At 44.6% G+C, this 20842-nt stretch overlaps 1 protein-coding gene across 3 annotated transcripts in view; it reads right to left on the bottom strand.

Annotated features, from left to right (window-relative positions):
* STARD9 (StAR related lipid transfer domain containing 9) overlaps positions 1–20842 on the bottom strand; it is a 132237-nt gene that overhangs the window by 11489 nt on the left and 99906 nt on the right. For all 3 annotated transcript variants that reach the window (XR_010990284.1, XM_068162231.1, XM_068162230.1), the window contains exons 23-30: positions 20296–20779; positions 8285–19462; positions 6566–6763; positions 3543–3726; positions 1759–1905; positions 939–1044; positions 334–476; positions 78–142 (exon numbers count right to left, since the gene is read on the bottom strand). Coding sequence is in view for 2 of the 3 variants with exons in the window: in XM_068162231.1 (XP_068018332.1) it covers positions 78–142; positions 334–476; positions 939–1044; positions 1759–1905; positions 3543–3726; positions 6566–6763; positions 8285–19462; positions 20296–20779 (12505 nt within the window). In the remaining variant the exon portion in view is untranslated. The remainder of the gene's footprint in view (positions 1–77; positions 143–333; positions 477–938; positions 1045–1758; positions 1906–3542; positions 3727–6565; positions 6764–8284; positions 19463–20295; positions 20780–20842) is intronic.

The raw sequence follows: 20842 nt of genomic DNA on the forward strand, positions 1-20842 counted from the left end.
AAAGGCATGGTGTGGGCACACAGGAGGACCAAGTACATCAAAAGATCTCCCCTTACAATGACCTGCCATAAACTTACTTCCAGCCAGCTGCTGCTTGGCAGGTGTAGAGGTTCCTCAGGTTCTGGGAGCATGCAGCCATCACCTTAGGAAACAATAACAGATGCACAGGTAAGGGACAGATGTGAAAAATACCTGCAGTGCTAAGCTTAGGTCCTGCTGCCTTGCCTCCCACATAAACTGTAAAGCTGAGTTTACTACACTGGCTGGTGGGGGAGGGGAGAGTAAGGGGAGGGGAGGGGGAGGTATAAGTGCAGAGTCTGCTTGCTTGCTTACCTCAGTGGTAGCATTAGCCAGGATGTGTTTGGATAAATCTTGGTATCCTTTTGTCGAAGAGGAGGTGAGGGAAATAGTTAATCCATGAGTGAAGCTGCAGCTGCTGCTACTAGTTGGAAGGGCTGGTTGAATTCTGGTGGCTTCTGCAGGTATCAAAAAAAACCCCAAAACATCAGGGAGAAAAGGAAAGGCAGCATTATTCTGCAGCTTTAGGGACTTAAACATTGCTGTTAGAGCACCCAACCACCTGGTCCTGGGAAGGAACTGCAAGCATCCCTTGTCTAGACAATATGTGGATTGCTGTTACACTGCAGTTACATCTTGCATTACTCAGGTGTTACACTTACAACCACACATGAACTAATAAACCTAAAAAAGAAGGCAGAGTTGGTTTTGAGAATAAAAATAAGAACCTTCAGCACCCCAGACTTCCTCGGTTCATTCAAAGCATTATCCTTCTACCATCGAATCATTTTGGCTGGAAAAGACCATTAAGATCATCAAGATCATCAAATCCAACCATTAACCTAGCACTCCCAGAACACTGTACTTTGAAGTTACTTCGGGATACGACTCAAACATCTGCAGATGCATGTTTTACTTACCAAATGGTGAATCCTTCTGCAGTTGCTCTAAAACATGAAGCTGGCTGTTCCTGACAGCCGAACGACCTCGTGTGTCTCTTGACAGCAAAGCATTTCCAGAAGAAACCTGATTTAAGAAAAGGCAGAAGTGAGAGCTTTTGGTCTGAACTGGGAGAAGTAAATTGTGCTACAGAGCAAATGGAAGAGTTGTAGCAAACCTGCTTGATAAGGCTGGAAATATCTCTTTATCCTACAGTAGTTTAGAATAGAATAGAATTAACCAGGTTGGAAAAGACCTTTAAGATCATCGAGTCCAACCTACCATCATTGCTTTGCCTTTGCCCTGGTTATGAACAATACCTTGGCTGAGGAAATTTAGCAAACCCAGTTTAAGAAGCTAGCACAGGTGCACACTACAAAAAGTCGCTTCAGGGAAGTTCTTGTTCACACATGAGCTCTTAAGGCATGCACCACTGAGGGAGGCACACTGAGAGTACAGTTGGCTTTATCACAAGAGGAGGCTTGTTTCTAAAGCATTGGACAGATAGTGGCATTACTGGCGTTAGTTACACTCTGGCTTTTATCAACCAGCTTGAAAAAAAGAAAAGCACTCAGAAGAAACAGCTGTGTCACTGTCCTTGGGGACTACATGGTTATGCTCCCTCTGCCCCATGTCAGCCCTCTGTGTACTAGTGACAGAGACTTGTCCTGATTGATAGCTGTGACTGACAGAATACACACCAGCCATAAAAATGTTTCTGTTCCTACATTCTGCTCTTCTGTTCTCTGTTACTGTTGAAGCATCAGGAGACATCAGTCTCACAGGCCAGTAGTTTCTCACCTGTCCTTCATGGCTGCTGAGGTTACTGGCAGTATATGTAGCAGTGTTGCTGCTGTTGTAACCAGATGATGGGCCAGAGGAGAGGCTGAGGCTGGAGTCTGTACATAAAGTGCTGGTACTTGCAAGAGTCTTTAGCCTTGCTTCTTCCTGTAATAGGCACCACAGTATTGCAAACCAAAACAACCACCACACAAACCTCAGCTTGCAGGACAGAAGCTGTTGCCATACAGAAAGTATTAAGTAAGGAGGCTCATTTGAGAGACTAATATTACATAAGCCATAGAGCAAATCACCCTGTAACACCTGACAGTCTGGGAAAATAGAATAGAATAAGAATAGAGTAGAAATAGAATAAAATAAGAATAGAATAGACCAGACTGGAAAAGACCTTTGAGATCATTGAGTCCAACCAATCATCCAACACCATCTAATCAACTAAACCATGGCACCAAGCGCCCCCATCCAGTCTCTTCCTAAACACCTCCAGTGATGGTGACTCCACCACCTCCCTGGGCAGCACATTCCAATGGCCAATCACTCTTTCTATGAAGAACTTCTTCCTAATATCCAGCCTAAACCTCCCCTGGTGCAGCTTGAGATTGTGTCCTCTTGTTCTGGTGCTGACTGCCTGGGAGAAGAGACCAACCCCCACCTGTCTACAACCTCCCTTCAGGTACTTGTAGACAGCAATAAGGTCTCCTCTGAGCCTCCTCCTCTCCAGGCTAAGCATAGATATAGTTGCTAAAGACCAATGCAACTGCCCAATGTCGGCCCAGAAGATGAAAGCAGAATAAGAAAATACTGAGAACTTCAAGATAATTTATATTTTCAAGGGCAAAATTAAGTTTGGGTTTACGTCAAGTATGTCTTCATTTCACAAGGAAAACATGACAGCAGATGTGTTAAGACCCAGTCCTCCAGTGGAGGTGTCTCAGAGGGTGCAGAGCAATGAAATGCACCAGACAGAAGTGAAAGAAGGTCTGCAGCTGCATTGTCAGACAGTGACAGATGTTACTGCATAAATGCACAATCAGAAACTGGGCAGAACAGACACATCCCAACAATGTATTATCCTTGCCTCTGGGAGAAAAAGGCTCACACTTGGGACTGTGCATGGTGGGTAACAAAGTATGCAAGAAAAATGCAAAAGTACAGGACAAATGCACACGTGGAGGACACCCCAAAAATAGGAGGGAACCAGGAAGAATAATAAAAAGAAAAGGAAAGGTTGGGAAGGGGAGGGGAGGGTCATGTTGGGGAGATTGGGAGAGGTTTGGTTTGGGGGGAAGGGGGGGGAAGGGGGGGGAAGGAGGGGGGGGGAAGGAGGGGGGGAAGGGTGGGAAGGAGGGGGAAGGGGGGAAGGGGGGAAGGGGGGGGAAGGCGGGGGAAGGGGGGGAAGGGGGAAGGGGGGAAGGGGGAGAAGGGGGGAAGGGGGGAAGGGGGAAGGGGGGGAAGGGGGAAGGGGGGGGAAGGGGGAAGGGGGGAAGGGGGGGAAGGGGGGAAGGGGGGAAGGGGGGGGAAGGGGGGGGAAGGGGGGGAAGGGGGGGAGAAGGGGGGAAAGAAGGGGGGGGGGGGAAGGGGGGGGGGGGAGAAGGAAGCAGGGGGAAAAAAAAGCAAGGCCTTTGTGTTTAAGTACATACTGGAATTACTGAAATCAACCCAGTTCACCTTAGCAAACTCTTCCACAGCCTGGGCAGATGCCCCAGAGGACGGCTGTGTAAGCTCAATCCAGTGAGAAACCTTAGGAGTTTCTAGCGCACAGCAGCTTGCAGTGCAGTGCTCACCTTCTGCAGCTGGGCGAGCATCTGCTCCCGTATGCGCCTCTTCTCCTGCTCAGCTCTCTCCCGCAGCTTGTCCCTCGCTCGTGCAATTTCAGTTTTGGTTTCCTCGCGTGCCCTCTGGTAGTCTCGGAGCAACAGCTCAATGTCTGAAGGATGCTGAATGCTTCTTCTTTTTGGTTCCTGAGCTCTGTAAGGTTAGGTAGGAGAGGAGAACACATATCATTGCTTGCAATTGGGTCACCTGACAAAATGCCACAAGAGCATCATCTTTCAGCAGGGAACAGGACAACCTGCCAGCAAAGCAATCAAACCTCACCCCATTAACCTCCAAAAAGCTTCTCTCTGCTCACTAAAGCCTGCATGGGCATCAACCTTGCAAAAATCATTCAATTCCAGTTTACCACTGCGACTACTCCAGTGACTGCACTGGTTTCCAAGTCAGCTGTCCACGTGATCAAAGGTTGCTGCTTTGGCACATGACAATCAAAACAACTGTGTTGGGAAAGTAACTGTCTCTTGCTGTCTCTTGGCCTACCACAAAGGAAGCCAAAGTCAAATGAGGGAAGGCTGTGGGGTATGAGAAGCTCAAAACAGTACTGCAGAAGTTTTTTGTTACTTGTGATGGGTTTAGGCTACGCCTTTAAATTTTAGTTACAGATTTTGAGCAGAAAAGCAGAAAACTATAAACAAATCACTATTGGGTGTACAGAGGACAACAAAAGATTATGCTAAACAAATTCATTGGATAAATATCTGGAATAAGCTGAGCTGTACCAAAACAATTCTTTATCTCTGCTGTTTGCTTTGCTCAGGAGAGATTAACCTGCTTGTCAGCTGGCCTTGGCTGCTTTGTTAAGTCTAACCATAGTATCATAGTGTCAGTCAGGGCTGGAAGGGACCACAAGGATCATCTAGTTCCAAGCCCCCTGCCATGGGCAGGGACACCCCACACTAGATCAGGCTGGCCACAGCCTCATCCAGCCTGGGCTTAAACACCTCCAGGGACAGGGCCTCAACCACCTCCCTGGACAACCCATTCCAGGGCTTCACCACTCTCATGGTGAAGAACTTCCTCCTCACATCCAGTCTGAACCTCTCCACCTCCAGCTTCATTCCATTCCCCCTAGTCCTATCACTACCTGAGATCCTGAGAAGTCCCTCCCCAGCCTTCCTGTAGGCCCTCTTCAGATACTGGAAGGCCACAACTAGGTCACCTCAGAGCCTTCTCTTCTCCAGACTGAACAGCCCCAACTCCTTCAGTCTGTCCTCATAGGAGAGGTGCTCCAGCCCTCTGATCATCCTCATGGCCCTTCCCTGGACACGTTCCAGCACCTCCATATCCCTCTTGTAATAGGGGCTGCTTTCTCTCCCACTGCTTTCTCTCTGCTCCTTTTCTCTCTTGGGACAAGGGGGAGAGAGGAGCAATGGAATGGCTTCCCTGGGCTCTGACCAGGAGGGTTTTCCTGTTGTTTGCTACTTGTAAATATCTGTCTGTTATTGTAAATACTGTATATTTTGTATATATTCATTGCATTCCATCATAGAGTGTAGTTTTTGCTTGTAAATACAGCTTCATATGCTTCTAACTGAGTTGGTCTGGCAAAGTTAATGCTGGGGGGGGCAAGTTCAACCCACCACAATACTTAACATGAAACTGAACTTTTTCATGTGGCTGTTAAGTTAGTGAAGGAGTAAGACGACAGACTGATCTCACAGGGTGTCGAAGGGGCCTCCTACCAAGTTAGTGAACCACAGTCCTGTAACCTGTGGCCAGATTTAGGGACCACTTGCAGTTTGGTTGCTCTATTTCTTATTGAATTTAGGATAAGAACCCTCACTTCCAGGGAAAATGGCATGTCAGCAAGTGGAGTGGGATGTCCCCTGCAGGCCACAGGCTCCCAAGCCTCTGTGACCTGATCATAGAATCAGTAAGGTTGGAAAAGACCTCAAAGATCATCAAGTCCAACCTGTCACCACAGACCTCATGACTACTAAACCATGGCACCAAGTGCCACGTCCAATCCCCTCCTGAACACTTCCAGGGATGGTGACTCCACCACCTCCCTGGGCAGCACATTCCAATGGCTAACGACTCTCTCTGTGAAGAACTTTCTCCTCACCTCCAGCCTAAACCTCCCCTGACACAGCTTGAGACTGTGTCCTCTTGTTCCGGGAGAAGAGACAAACCCCCTCCTGGCTACAACCTCCCTTCAAGTAGTTGTAGACAGCAATAAGGTCTCCCCTGAGCCTCCTCTTCTCCAGGCTAAACAATCCCAGCTCCCTCAGCCTCTCCTCATAGGACTTGTGCTTGAGGCCTCTCCCCAGCCTCATTGCCCTTCTCTGGACACATTCAAGAGTCTCAATGAATGTGTCCAGAGAAGGGTGACAAAGCTGGTGGGGGGTTTGGAGCACAAAGGGGAGATCTTATTACTCTCTACAACTACCTGAAGGGAGGTTGCAGCCAGGCAGGAGTTCTTCTCCCAGGCAGCCAGTGACAGAACAAGAGGACACAGTCTCAAGCTGCACCAGGGGAGGTTTAGGCTGGGTGTTAGGAAGAAATTCTTCATAGAACAAGACATTGTGCATTGGAATGGGCTGCCCGGGGAGGTGGTGGAGTCACCATCACTGGAGGTGTTTAAAAAGAGACTGGATGAGGCGCTTACTGCCATGGTTTAGTTGATGAGACTGTGTCGGGTAATAAGCTGGACTTGATGATCTCGAAGGTCTTTTCCACCCTGGCTAATTCTGTGTTCTACATAATGAGTCAAGACTGAATACTGTCCCCATCCATCATGCACATAAAATAGCTGTGGACTGAAAGAAACTAGACAGGTGGTTTTAATGAATGCTCTCTACAATCAGGCACTTGTTTTTCCTGAAAGCACTTCCTATCCCAAACTTTAACATTTCCACTTTAAGAATTCTGCCACAGAAGTCTCGAGTGCCAGCAAGAACCATTAATGCTCACCCACACTGGAACACTGCTACTCTGCATCAGGCCACAGGAGAGGTTTCTACTACCCTACCTGGTATTTTCCACCACGTCTCTTCTCAGTTGTTGCAGATATTCTCGGCGCCTGCTGGGGAGATCTAGATCCCTCTGACTTGCATCCAGTGTCTGCAACAGGCTCAGATGCTTCTGAGGGCTCAAACTTCGGCTTCTTTGGTACCTTTGTAGCCTTTTTTCTCTTTCCTTCCTCAGAGTTTCAATAGTCTTCATTTGCCTGGAAGGCAAATGTGGTTAGAGCCAGCAGAACACACCCTGAAAGGTTACATTTTTTGCTGTTTTTTGAAACAGCTGTCAGGCAGCTTTGTAATGTAAAATGTACAGGACCTCAATGCCACACCCCCCCCTTGCAAACAGCCCTGCAGGCACATGCTGACAGATGAGGCAGAAATGGCAGAATCACAGAACTGTCAGGATTGGAAGGAACATCAAAGATAATGCCCAATGCCCCAGGCCATGGGCAGGGACACCTCACACTAGATCAGGTTGCTCAGAGCCACATCCAGCTTGGCCTTAAAAACCTCCAGGGATGGGGCTTCTATCACCTCTCTGGACAACCTGTTCCAGTGTCTCACCACCCTCATGGGGAAGAACTTCCTAACATCCAATCTGAATCTACCCTCTTCTAGTTTTGCTCTATCCTCCCCAGTCCTATCACTCCCTGACACCCTGAAAAGTCCCTCCACAACTTTCTTGTAGGCCCCTTCAGATACTGGAAAGCCACAATTAGGTCACCTTGGAGCCTTCTCTTATCCAGACAGAACAACCCCAACTCTCCCATTCTGTCTCCATAGAAGAGCTGCCCCAGCCCTCTGATCATCCTCGTGGCCCTTCTCTAGACACACTCCAGCATGTCCGGATCTTTCCTGTAACAGGGGCTCCAGTACTGGATGCAGTACTCAGGTGGGGTCTCACCAGAGCAGAGTATAGGGGGGAGAATCACCTCCCTCGACCTGCTGGCCATACTTCTTTTGATTCAGCCCAGGACACGGTTGGCTTTTTGGGCTGCAAGTGCACACTGACAGCTCATATTGAGCTTCTCATCCACCAGCACCCCCAAGTCCTTCTCCTCAGGACTGCTCTCAAGCCGGTCACTGCCCAGGCTATATCAATGCTTGGGATTGCCCCAACCCAGATGTAGAACTCCACTGCTTTTGTAACAGCAGAAAATGCACACAGGGTTGTGATGGCTGAGAGGCAAATTGAGACCAGAGACTAATGTAGCTACTCATAAATTCCTCAGCTTCCTAAACTGAGTTCTATAATCCAACTGTAAGAATCAAGGATCTTGATTTTTTTCTTTCCTTTAAGTTTGCTTTTGCATATTCACAGAACAGCATTTATTCACAGAGGCATGAATGAGATGGATCCTGTTCATGGGACTATCAGGTGTATCAGGTGTTTTTGCACCGCAATAAATTAATGAAATGCACTCCTGCAGTCACTGGGTACAGAACCACCCTCATAGCTGCTAGAAATTATACCAGTGGGGTGACACTAGATGTGAGTTTCACTGAAGCTCATACTTTTCTCCATTTTGTTGAAGTAACCCCAAAATTTTGTCTTAAATGCCTCACTTAACTGTATATAAGATAAGCTTAATATTCTCTCTCTTCACTTATAGTTCACTCAGAGACTAAGTGGTGAAGTGCTCATTACTAAACATTATTCACACTGCATGAAGTGCACATGAAGCATACTTGAAAGCCTTAATGAAACACTACTTTAAGTAATTTACCTTTCATAAAGCTGCTGCTTCACTGGAATGGCCACTGGGTCATCTGCAGTGCCACTCTGAAGAACCCTCAGCAGGGCATCTGTTTCCCCAATGCCGTAGTTGAGCTTTGCTTCGGCCAGCTCCACGGTGAGGGGCTGCTGATGCAGATCCAGGTGAATGCCAGACATGATCTGAGCACGCTCTCGCTGAAGCCTCTCAATCTCTCTGCTCCTGCTGTCACAGAGCTGGGACTTCCCTTCTACTTCTGTTTCTTGTGTGCTTCTAGGTTTCTTTTCTGCCTGACTCTGTAAATCAGTCACACTGCCGCTCAAGCTGAGCAAGGAAGCAGAGGGGCTGCCCTTAACACCGCACCAGTTGCTGAATTTGTTGTGTATGGGTAAGTCACGGAGACTGTAGCTCCGAGGCCTGTAAGGCTTTGCAAAAGGAGTAGTTCTGTTGAGAGGAATTTCAGTGTCACATTCACTTCCAGTGACAGAACCTGTGTGGTCATCTTGAAAGGAAGTTTGCACATCACTTCCATCGGAGAGCAGGGGAGGGCAGCTGCGTTCATTTCTCCAGAAGAAATCATGAAATGGTAGGGAAGATGCTTCTACCAGAGATTCTGAGGAGGCACCAGCATTTGTCTCAGCTGAAGAAGTGGCACTAATTTTTCTATTATAAAGCAAGTCAGCATTTTGAGGTGAAGAGTTATGACTCAAAGCAGTATCAGAATTACCAACATATTTTCCATGTCTAATTCCAGCTGCAGAACCTCTTCCTCCCCTCGGGGCATACATACAACGAAGCGAACGTGCCAGCGGGCTGTGGTATCTGAGATCACCTGTTAAAGCCTCCCTGTGGCCTGACATCTCCAGCATGCTACTGGAGTGACACAGTCTTTTGGCACTGGTGGTAATGTGGGTGTCAACCACGAGTCTACGCTGCTGTTCCAAATCTTTCGATCTCTCCTGTCCTAAAGCCTCTCTGGCTGCTTTCTTATCTGAGAAGCTTTCAGATTTCTTTCTTATGCCCTTAAGTTCTCCAGACACGCCAGATTCAGTGTCTGTTTCTGTCTGTGAAAAATTGTCCACGTGGGATTGCCTGCTGGTCTGCAGACCTGCCCTATGTCTTCTCTGGTTGTAAAGGGGACTTGAAGCATCACTGGAATACCCAAGAGATTCGTTAACAGGGCAGGCAGACTTGCTGAAAGCAGTCTGGCTGCTGGGACTAGCACTAAGAGTAAGAATAGGGGAAGAGGCCCTATCGACTAGCAGAGTGGTTTTGTAACAACATTTTCTTTCTGCTGGAACCTCCAGTTCATTAACATTTTTATCCTGGCCATAAGATGCTGCTGGAGACTGAGAGGTGCTATTAGTCGGGCTGCTAACTACAGTGCATGAAGAACTATCTTTCCCTGAATTCAGAGAAGATGATGTGACAGATGAAACTCTGGCACTTGCAAAAGCAACATTCTGCTGTGCATTTAATAGCTTTTTTTGAAAATCTAGGACAGGAGTGGATGTCCTGGCTAAGAGAGGCAGGCGCATAAAGGAGTCTTCCAAAATGCTGTCAAGACTGTCACAGAAGTCAGGATTGCTCAGGTCTCTCATCCCTGCCTCTTCTTGTGTTCTTTCTTCAAGAGAGAGTGTTTGATCTTTTCTTTGGGGAATCTTACCTATTGCATCTTCATCCTTTCCTTTCCAGTCAACATTTACTGCCTGAGCTGCCCTCAATTCGGTTTCCATTTTTGCCTCCACTTGCTTTGCTTTGCTTTGAGGTTCTTCCAAAATCTCAGTCTGAGTGCCTACATCTGCTGTAGTCTGAGTGCAGCTATCTGATCTAGTAGCCTTAACAGCCTCTGTTCCTCTCTGGTTGATTTTGGCATTGTGCTCATTATCCATGATGCTCTGTTGAGAGAGGTTTCCCAACAGCTCAGAAGTGTTCTGAAGAAGCTGTGACAGATGCATGGACAAGTTCTGCATACTTGTCCAAGAAGAAGGTTGATGAAATAAATCTCTCTTTGTTTCCTGGTTTCTTGCAGAAATATCTGTATAGCTTCTCTGGTGTCTCCTCTGCCTTTTATACCTTCCTGTAGTTGCTGTTTGTGTTCCCTGCTCACAGGTAATCCCTGGTAGTTTTTTGGAAGGCCTTTCAGACTCAGAAGGATACAAGAGTACAATTTCATCAACCTGCACTGAAGAGTTGCCAGGCTGTGCAGAAGGATTCTCCAATTCAGTAACATAATTTTCTGGATTAGTTTTCAGTGTCTCACTGGATACATTGCCACGCTGCTTGGTACTGTCACTTGAGCCTGCAGATCCAAAGTCTTGTCTGACATTGTCCCATCCTTGAAGACCTTCAATACTGCTCAAAGTACTTGATAAAACCTTTGCTGTAGCATATGAACTGAGATGGGAATGGAAAGGAGAATTTTGAGAATTCAATCCATTGTCTACACTAGAACATCTCATCACTTTGCAACTTTCCAGGTTTAAAGGAATTTGATTGCAAGAGACATCACTTGCACTTCCAAAAACATACTGTTTCCAGCCAATCTTGCAAGACTCCCCTCTTTGCCATGGATGAATATATGGGTTGACATCACTTGAGCTAAAATGCATTGTATCCTTATTGTCTTGCAAAAATAAGTCTGTTTCTGGCTGGTATCCAGCTTCTTCAGTTTTCCCTTCACTACACTGAGCTACAGAACTACTCTTTGCATGGGAATTTGCATCTGTACCCAGAGAACTGTGAGCTGTGTGCAGTAAGGACGATGGAGGTTGAGCAGTAGAGTCTTTTAAGGAGTGACTGCTTTGGGTTCTTGCTGCAAAAGTTTGTGCACTTTTGGGATCATAGTTTTCAAGCTTTGCAATCTGTGCCATTCTTTGCTGAAATCTGGGGTTAGACTCAACCTGCAGAAAGTTCTTTGATTCCTGTTTTGAAAATCTTTCAGTTCCATGAAGATCATCTTCAGTTGGTGATGGAGGCTCTACACTCATATTTAAATCTTGTAATGATTTAGATGCAGAACACAACAAAGGAGGATCTGCCTTAGGTGAGGCTTCCAAAGTATATTCTGTATCAGAGAAGGAAGCAATAGCTGGAGCTGATAGTCTATGGCTGTGTAAACAAGGTCTGCGTTGACTTTGTTTCCAGCTCTTTGTATGCTGTGTAGTACAATATGACCTTTTGCTTCTGAATTGCACTGATTTGGATTCTTGAGGAGACAAACCATAGCTTTCCAGTGAAAGTTTTACAGAGGTACTTTCATTATTCATTACAGAAAATGTTGTTCTTTCCGATTTCATAGCCTTACTCCTCATTATAGACTCCTCTGTTGTTGAACAACGGCTTGCAGCAGCAGCAGCAGGGATATCAGGGCTTGAACCTGTATTAATTTTGCAAGGCAAAATCTCTTTTCCACCATCTGTATTTGTTCTTTCTGCCTGTTCACCCACAGGCACAAATTGACAATTATCTTGCAGATCTGCAGGGTTTTGTTCAAAGCCCAAGGCCGTGGGATACAGCTGCCTGGGATCAGTGCTTCTGCTGATTGTGGGATATGTTGGACTACATGAATTGCAGGTGTGTTCAGAAGCCACACTGACAACTCCTGGACACAGATTTTCTAGCACTGTCACTTCTGAGCCTATTAATCCATTTGCAGTATTTGGGGATACATTACTTTGCTTTTGAACAGGTTCTCTACTTGCTGCATTGCCCTGCTCTGTCCTTACTGCAGAATGTTCAGCCTCAGTATTAGAATGCAGTTCTTCCTCATTTCTGTTCATTATTTTTCTCCTTTGTCCCTCTTTAACAAGAGCTGCCCTTCCAGTACCCCAAAAATGTAATGATGGGAATAAAAAAGAATTCTCATTTAGTACTTTCTCTGTGTTTTCTGTGCAAGCTTCTTGTGGTGGAAATTTAACCCAGTGGTGCTGATCAACTTCTGTATCATTGCTGAATTTTTGACCATTACTTTCACATACAGGTTCCCCCTCTAAGGCAGAATGCTGATATGAAGTAGAGTCTGTGTCTGATACTGGACAATGCCTGGGGTTTTTCACAAGTAAAATACTCCCTGAAGCAGATATTGGTTCATCAAATACCACAGCCTTGTCAGACTGAGTGTCTTGTATTTGCAAGACAGCAAATGGAGAATGTTCCAGCATACCTGTGTGTGAAATACCTTGCCTGCCAGTTTCCCCATGGCCTGTATCTGCAGTTAAAGGAGGTTCTGGAAATGGTGTTAAGGATGGGTGACTGACACTTGCAAATGCTTGAGGAAAATCTCCTTCATTTACAGAGCACACAGATGCAGAACGGGAAGATGCTTGCTCAATCGAACGAGTGCCCTGGAGTGAGTCCTCAAGTTGAGTCAATATTACAGTTTCTGAGTCATCAAGTAAACAAGAAGTGTCAAAAGCACCAAAGTTCTTGGAGCTTTGAAATGGTGTAGCAGCTGGAGAATCTTCTGCAAAGTAGGATGGAAAAGACTTTGGTTCTTTACTGCCAGTCTGTCCTTGGCTGTGAAAAGTAAGCAAGCTCGATTCTGGTACGGTCACACTAGAAGCATTCCTGCAGTGTTCTGAGTACTCCTTATTTGCTTTTATCTCATCGCACTCCTGGAAAGACCCTTGAATTACTTTCTCCTTTTGATACGTTTCTGCAACTTTTTCAGGGAGTTTATTATCCTGACTGTATGTGGTCTCTGCAACTGCAGAATTAGTTTTCTTTTCATCTCCTTTTTGAGAAGCATCAGGGAAGGTTTCAGATACACTTAAATCAGTTGATTCACCTTCAAAGTATTTTGTTTCCTCACAGAGAATAGCATTGGTTTTACCTTTGTCTCTATTGCTGGCAATCAAAACATCTGCAGATGATGCTGGATGGTTCAGGAGACCAGCAGAACATTCAGAAGTGCCCAAGTTCCTATTATAATTTACAAACTCTTTACTATGATGTGGATTTCCCCATGAAGACTTGTTCAATCCAGAAACAGTGCTGCCTGGCTGGTCTAGGCAGAGCTCTTCCAAGTTCACATGTCCTTGATTTTTGCTGAGCTCACATAGATATCCATCTACACCAGGAAACTCTGCACTGTCATTTTTACTGTTTGTTGCAGTATAGCTTGTGCTTAAAATTTTCTCCTTCTGATCATGCTGAGATAAACTCCCTGAGTGAGGTACTCTCTGAGTGGTATTATTACTGTGAAATGATTTTTGTGAAGGGATTTCTAGTAAAGAACACATTTCCCCCTCTCCTATATGTTCCATCACTTCTTTCTCCGAAGAAGAAAGCAGGCTTGAACTATCCAAGAGCACTGAATAAGGCATGGTGGCACCCTCTTCCTCTTCAGCTGTATCTTCTATGGAATCAAAACTATCTTTTGATAGCTTATTAACCCTTAAATCCACACTGTGATCTTCATGAGCTTTGTTAACATTCTGAATGGCAGCTTCAGAAGAATCCAGTTTTTCTAAGGAAGATGAGCTTTCTTTGGCCCCTTGCTGAAGTACAACAGTTTCAGACTCGGGATGGCCTGTGCTGCAGGAAGTGGAAGAGCTGTTCTCATTGACAAGGTGGCCAGATAGAGCATAGTCAGGTGCAGTGTTAAATAAAAAGGATTCTTCCTCCTGCCTATCCTCTCTGGTCCTGGTCTGCAGAAGTGGCACACTCCTACTCTGCATTTTATCAGAAAGACATTTTTCTTCTCCATTTGTGTGGACTGCAGCAGGTGCATCAGTGCAGACCTCACTCTCAATTAGTGTTTCATAGTAAGGCAGAAGAGCTCCAGTCCCAGCACTGCTGTTAGATGGTTTTGTGTGTCCTTTCAACGCAGTGGGAATGTCTTGAGCAAGGTGGGAATCATCGCTTACTCCAAGGTATAAAACATGATTTACAGACTGGCATGAGGAGCCTTTAAGTGAACCTTCTTGGTTTTTTTCAATAGACTTCAGTGTGGCTGCTGGACTTTGTTGCTTGTTGGTATCTTCATTATTTCTAGAAAAGCTGGTAGACACCCACTGGCTTTCTCTTATGATCTCATTTAATCTGCTGTCACTGTGTGTCATTCTGCAGCTCTCTCTGTTTTCAGGGAATAGTTCATTCGGGTTTTGTAAAATGATCACTTCTACCTCCTCTGAGTTTTCTACAAACATCTGCTTTTCTTTGGCTGTTCTGGCCACTTGTCCTACATCCATTAAATGCACTTTCTCCTCCTCAGCTCTGGAGCCTACTAGATCCAATTCACAAGTGTCAGGTCCATTTCGAACATTACTTACATTCAAGTTTTCTGAAGTGCCCAGCTCAGGGTATTGCACAGAGCAGCTCATATACATATGGCTGTCCCCTTTAATGTGGAGATTTTTACATTCTTGTTCAGTTCTGCATTGGTCAATAGCAGTACTATCATCAACTGAATATTCACATGCATCAGCATCTTTCATGACTGCATTGCTTGTATCTGTAAGAGAGTCCACTGAGCCACCATCTTCACTCATTTCAGTAGGATCATAGTAACTTGAATCATCTAACAGTATATTGTCTTCTAGTCTAGAAGCTGTCAGGTATTTTTCAGGGATCTTAAACTGATCTAAAATTTCCCCTTTGTCCTCTCTGTCACAATACATCTGATGTAGAGTTGGAGACTCTTCAGTAACTAAAACTTTTTCATCTGTGTGTACAAGTTCCTGCCTTGTAATAGTCAGCCCCTCAGTCTTTGTCATGATTTGTTTTTCACTCACAGTGACTTCGTGTTCATTAAGCTTGTCTTCCTGGGCCAAATGCTTTGGTACACAAGGTTCAATTAAGGTACTAGAATTGACTTGCCCTTTGTGTTCAGATTTGGATAAAATACTTCCTTGCCCACTTGTGATTAGTACTGTTGCAGCCATGTCCTCTGTATTAAGCACATCATCTTTTCTTCTGCTCGTCTGTAGAAGTCCCTCACAAGTATCAAGGAAGCCTGAAGTATTCTGAGCAACTGAAGTATTCTGAGTGATAGAATCTGTGGTGTGGGAATACACCGCTGAAGGAGTGGTTTGGGGAGCAACAGGAAACTCTGGTGAATAAAAACCCACTTCCATTTGCTCACTTTTTTCTTTTTGGCAAAAGCTGCCTGTTTCAAGTTGGCTACCAGAATGCAGGAGTGTTTCTGATTCCTGAGTGTGTTCTGCCCTGCTGCAGGCTACCTGCAGTTCATCTTTCTCCACTTCCTCACGTGTCAAGCAGAGATTTGTGTAAAACTCACACTGAACTTCAGAGCCTACAATATCAATAGGTTTCTTTGGATTCTGTGATACGCTAATGCCTTTAAAATCCTCTCTGCTCCTGTCTTCATTTGCACTTTGGACTTTGTCAGGTAAACTTTCAATCTGCCTGGATTTACTTTCCAATGCATTATTTCCTAAGCTGACTGCGCTATTGGTTAATTTTTTTACTTCTTCATCAGTGTTTGCTTTTGTTCTCTGAGAAGGAACCCAGATTTCTTCTGAATCGGTTTCAGGATTTCTTAAAAACTTGGATTCTTCATTCTTCTCTTGAGACACAGTATCTGATGTACTTGTGTTGTATTCAGATACTTTTCCCGACTCTGAGTGCACATGATCTTCGACAAGCAAGATATCCTCTGGGCAATCGCTTTCAAACAAAGCTTCTTTCCCTTCTCTGGATTCAGGTAAAGATTTGTTCTGTGTTTCTGTTTCCAAGAGAATGGTTGCATCAAATTCCATGGAGATGTCAGCTGTCTTATGTGCACTGTTCTTCTGACCCATAGAAGAGCACGTTGTGCCAAGATAGCCAGAATTCACATGGGAACAACTTTCTGTGTCGCTGATGCCCACAGTAAGATTAGAAGTAGCATCGTGACCTTCCTTCACTGTTGTGACATGCTGCAACAGTTTATTGTGATTTTCAGTCTCAGATGCACTTTGAAAGAGAGGAGCTTTAGCTGAAGCTTTGTAAAACATGCTTGAGTTGGATTCTGGGAGAAAATCATTTGCACTCTCACAAACAGCAGCAGGGAAGGACTCTGTGTCTTTCCCATTCCCATTCACTACAAGGTAACTCACTTCATTTACCACTAAGCATTCATACTTGGATGAAAAGTCTTTCTGAACTACAGCCTGAGAATTCAGGCCATTGTGTTCTTTGCTCTCACTGCTTTCTTCTCTTCCATTACCAACACACAATGTAGAATTTTCTGAAATTTGCTGGTTTGAGCATCCTGTCTGATTGTCTGCTGCAGCACATTCACGGGAATAACTTTTAGAAACAGGTTTGCTATTGAATTCATGATGATTCAGTGCAGACAAGTCTTCATCCTGTGGTTCATGTTCTTCGGTATCTCTGAATGAAGGCACCTCTGGTGAAATCTCTGCCAGGCTGTCTGTGCTAGTTTCCATACAGATCATCTCTTTCTGAGTCATCTCTATTGGTGTTGCAGACTGATCATAACTCATGCTGCGAGCAACGACTAAAGGGTTACATCGATACGTTGTCTTCTGCGAGAAAAAATCTGTCTCTGCTGTTATTTCTTCTGCAGATATTTGCTTGTAATCCATTTCTTGCATTGTTTCCAAATTATTCTCCCCAGACCTGAAAATACCTTCTGTCCCAACTGATTCTGCTCCTTGTCCAGGCAACGTCTGAAGTTCATAACTATTTACTAGTGAGTAGTTCTTGATTAAGTCACTGAGAAAGAAACCTTCATCACTACACGTTGGTATTTCCCTTCTTGGAAAAAGCTGCCCATGGTTTCCAAACTGGACTTGTTTCACTGCAGATGTCTGTGCTGAGGTCATATTAAAAGGAGGTCCTGTAGAAGATTCAGCAGCAGGTACACTGACAGATGCACTTCCACTGCCCGAATCCGTCATACTTGATTTTGTCACCAGGTTACTGAAGTCATCATCAAGGTCACCTTTTTCAAAAGGTCTAAAGAAATCACCTTCCAGATCTGCATCTGCACAGCCATTCCTCTGCCCCAAAATTTGCACAGGCAACACAGAAACAAAAGGTGTTTTTTTCAGATTGTGATCTTTGGGCAGCTCTGGATGAGTTGTGGGGAAAGAATGTTCCTCTTTCCTAGATGCCAGTGAGGAGCAGTCTGCAGTGGAGGCACTTTCCAAACAGTGAAATGTTTCTGTGCATTCACTGGTGGACCTGTAAGCAGATAATTCATTGAGTTGGTTTTGTTCAGGATGATTTGATGCTGAATGTTCATAATAATCATGCTTTACTGAAACAGGAACAAAAGAGGAGCTTGGTCCTACTGAGCTAACAAATGAGGACATTACATCCTGAGATTCCAAGGAAGAATTGTCATTAGAGTTTGTCCATCCCTTAAGGATCTTATTTAACGATCCACTTGCAGAAACTCTGCCTACAGTTGTTGCTGTTTCAGGTAAAGGTACCTCTGATGGGTCAGAAGAGAAGACAGTGTTGATTTCTATATGATGTGGTAAATGAGTAAAGCTGTGTATCTGCTGTGAGCCAGAAACAAAAGAAACTTCAGCAGCTGACTGCTTTAGATCATCTTTCTTCATCCAAAGCTCTGGTTTGCTCAAAGAGCACAAATCAGCTTCTTGAAATGAAAAATTTTCATGGGAAGAAGGTGCTGTTACATGGGGGCTGCTGACATCAGCCTTTGTGTCACAGGAGGACCAAGCATCTTTAGTAAGGAAAGGATTTCCTCTTTTACAATATAGTCTTTTGTCACAAGACCTTTCTTGTTCTACAAAGGAGACTTCTGCCCCCTTCAGCAACTGCTTGCAAGGGTTACTGGAAGCAGGCTGTGGCTTAGTGTCCAAATAAAAGGAACTGCTCAGCTTCAGATCATAATTTGTCCCTTCTGTACCTCTGTCACAGGACTTGGACTCATGATCTTCCTCAGCCTGTATAGTTGGTGATCTAGGAGTTTGTAACTTCCAAAAAATCTCTGCTGGCACTTCTTCAGATGAATCAGATTTGGATTCTTCTATTGGATCTTCTGCTGGTATCTCTTCTCCATCACCTAAGCTGTCCAGAGAAAAGCTTCTTTCAGGCTTTCCCAGTCCCCTACGAGATACATACGTCATCAAAGGTGAATTACGGTGAACAGTTCTGCTTTTGTAAAGCTTTGGTGGCTCGAGGTGGGCCTTTGACTTGTGAGATGGGTTTTTATTTTGCTTCTTGGCTTTATTTTCCTTTTCTACCAAGGAGTCTTGTGACATTTGACTATCATCACTCTCAGAATCTTCTGGGTTAGCAAGACACTTATTTCTGTCAAAATCTTGCTTTGGTTTCTCTGTGAAAGCTTTTGCATAAGGGCAGGAGAGAGAATCGACAGAATAGGAACTGTCAGTATCAGAAATCTCATTTTCATCATCCTCTTGCCAGTTCCCCAGCACATCTGTGGCTGGTTTGGACACTCCAGCACTCAGCATCTCAGCACTGTGCCACTTCTTTTCAACATAGAAGAGTGGTGCCTGTGTGTTCATCTTAGTGAGATTTCCTACTGATGTTGCCACCATCAGAAATTCTTGCCGTTCCACTGAAGATTTCTCATCACTTGGCAAGGCTGAGTGTGACTCTCCCTTCAAGTTCTTAGCTGTTTTGTTTAGATGCACTGATAGTGGGTTTCCAAAGACTGTTTTCTTCATTTCTTGAGGAAAATTTTCTGGAGAAGACCTGTGGCCTTTTCCATTGATATCCATTCTTGTCTTTTGATTGGATACCTGAGCTCTATTTTGTTCCAGATTGCTACTTGAAGGCTGACTCAAGTTTCCTAGCACCTTTGCTTTTGTCATTCTTGTCCCTGCAATAAAGGTTTCGGGTTCATCTTTTCCCTTAAAAATATCAGGAGAGGAGCCTTTAGAGGTCTGTTTTTGAGATCTAGATTGCCCTGGGCTGTCATCCAACTTTCCAGTTTTTGGATTGTTTTTACTGATAAAAGCCATGATAGCTGAATCACTGGAGCCTTTTTCTGCTCCTTCTTTATTTCCCAATGAAGATGCCTTTTGTTTTTCAGTTAGCTGCCTCTGGACTGAAAAGGAGATCCCCTTTTCATCATAAAGGTCATCTTTCCCAGAAGTGTCTTTACTTCTTCTGTAAAGCTGTTCTACAGATGACAACCTCCCTGTTGTACTGCCTTCACAGCATTGATCAGTATTTGGTGAGGTAGATAACTTCAAGACAGTCTCTCTCTTCAACAAGCAGCTGTGGAAATAAGGAAGAAATAAAGCCCAATCATTGTTTGAATAACATATTTAACAGTGCTTCCACATCAGTATTGTCTTGTATTTGAGATTAACAACACTTGAAGAGACAGTCTTAATGCCTTCCAAAAGCAACTTCTAGCAAAGAATACAGAACACCTGTCAGTCCCTTAGGTATCCTAAAACATGTTCTGCAACACAAAGAATTGCTGGATGCTATGTGGCACAGCTTGGTGTTTAGTCTCTGTAGGCTTAAGTAGCTGCAAACATTAGTAAAAACAAAAGGACAGTTCTAAGTCAAAGAAATCCACTCAGCAGTTAGCTATGTCCTGCCTCTAAGACCCTGCTGTGATAGACACTCTGGTATCCCAATGCTTCACCCTCACACAGACATGTATGTTTAGCTTGAGAAAGGCAAACCAACCTAAAAGTTCAATACAGAATCACCCCAATGTTACAAATATTCTGCAGGAAGGGTTTGGCCCTTAAAAAGATACAGCTATGCAAAAATTAGTATTTACCAACAGTTTGAACAAGATAAGAACGAGAGTTTAGGCAGTTCTGAAAAGCATTGACAAAGAGGTGCAGAAAGGCTCTAGAGAGAAATACAAACAACAGTGAGTAAGACCATGTCAAAGAGAGCTAAGCAGGGAACACACTGTACAGATCCAAGGAAGAAGGGCCAACAGCTCCAGTGTGACATTCACTGTGTTTGCAAGTTTTGGGATTGTTCCAACACATTGAAAGGCATTCTGGATTATAGGTGCCCACTGAAAATACCTTGAATTTTAATTACTTTTGTAAATTCAGAGAAACAGGCAGATGTTAATTTACCTGGGTACCTGGGACAGATGTGGGTTACAGCACCAATGCTTCCTGTGCTGCAAGGAACTTGAACCCAGTGACCCTCTTCTCTTTTGCAGCTGGTAATCTGAAGAGGACCCTACAGCAATATTTTCATATAGGGCACAGGGTTGTTTCACACATTCTTCATTGAGACAGCAGCTGGCTTCCAGCTGCTCAAGGTTTTGCTTGGCTTCCAATAACTTCTGCTTCTTGACTATCCTTTCCAGCTGGAATTTGACCTTTTTTCGTCTTATGTTTCTTTCTGCCTTTCGTAAGGAGTGTCTTCGCAAGAGCTCTAGCTGCACCAGTCTTTTCTTGTTCTGCTGTAGCAGGGAAGGGCAGACTTCCAGCCCAAGGGTACTCTGCACCTCAGCCTCTGCATGCAGCGTGGACTCTGTTTGCACTGCAAACTCCCTCTGCTGCTGCTGAAGGGCAGTCAGACGTTTATTCTCATTTATAAGCCACTGCTGGTCTGTAAAAGAATAAAACCAAAACACAATTGAAAGAAATAAAAAATCATAGGAAAAACATTGTT

The sequence above is a fragment of the Melanerpes formicivorus genome, unplaced genomic scaffold, assembly GCF_026170545.1.
Source record: "Melanerpes formicivorus ecotype bairdi unplaced genomic scaffold, bMelFor1.0.p_v2 SCAF_62, whole genome shotgun sequence".
NCBI lineage: Eukaryota > Metazoa > Chordata > Aves > Piciformes > Picidae > Melanerpes > Melanerpes formicivorus.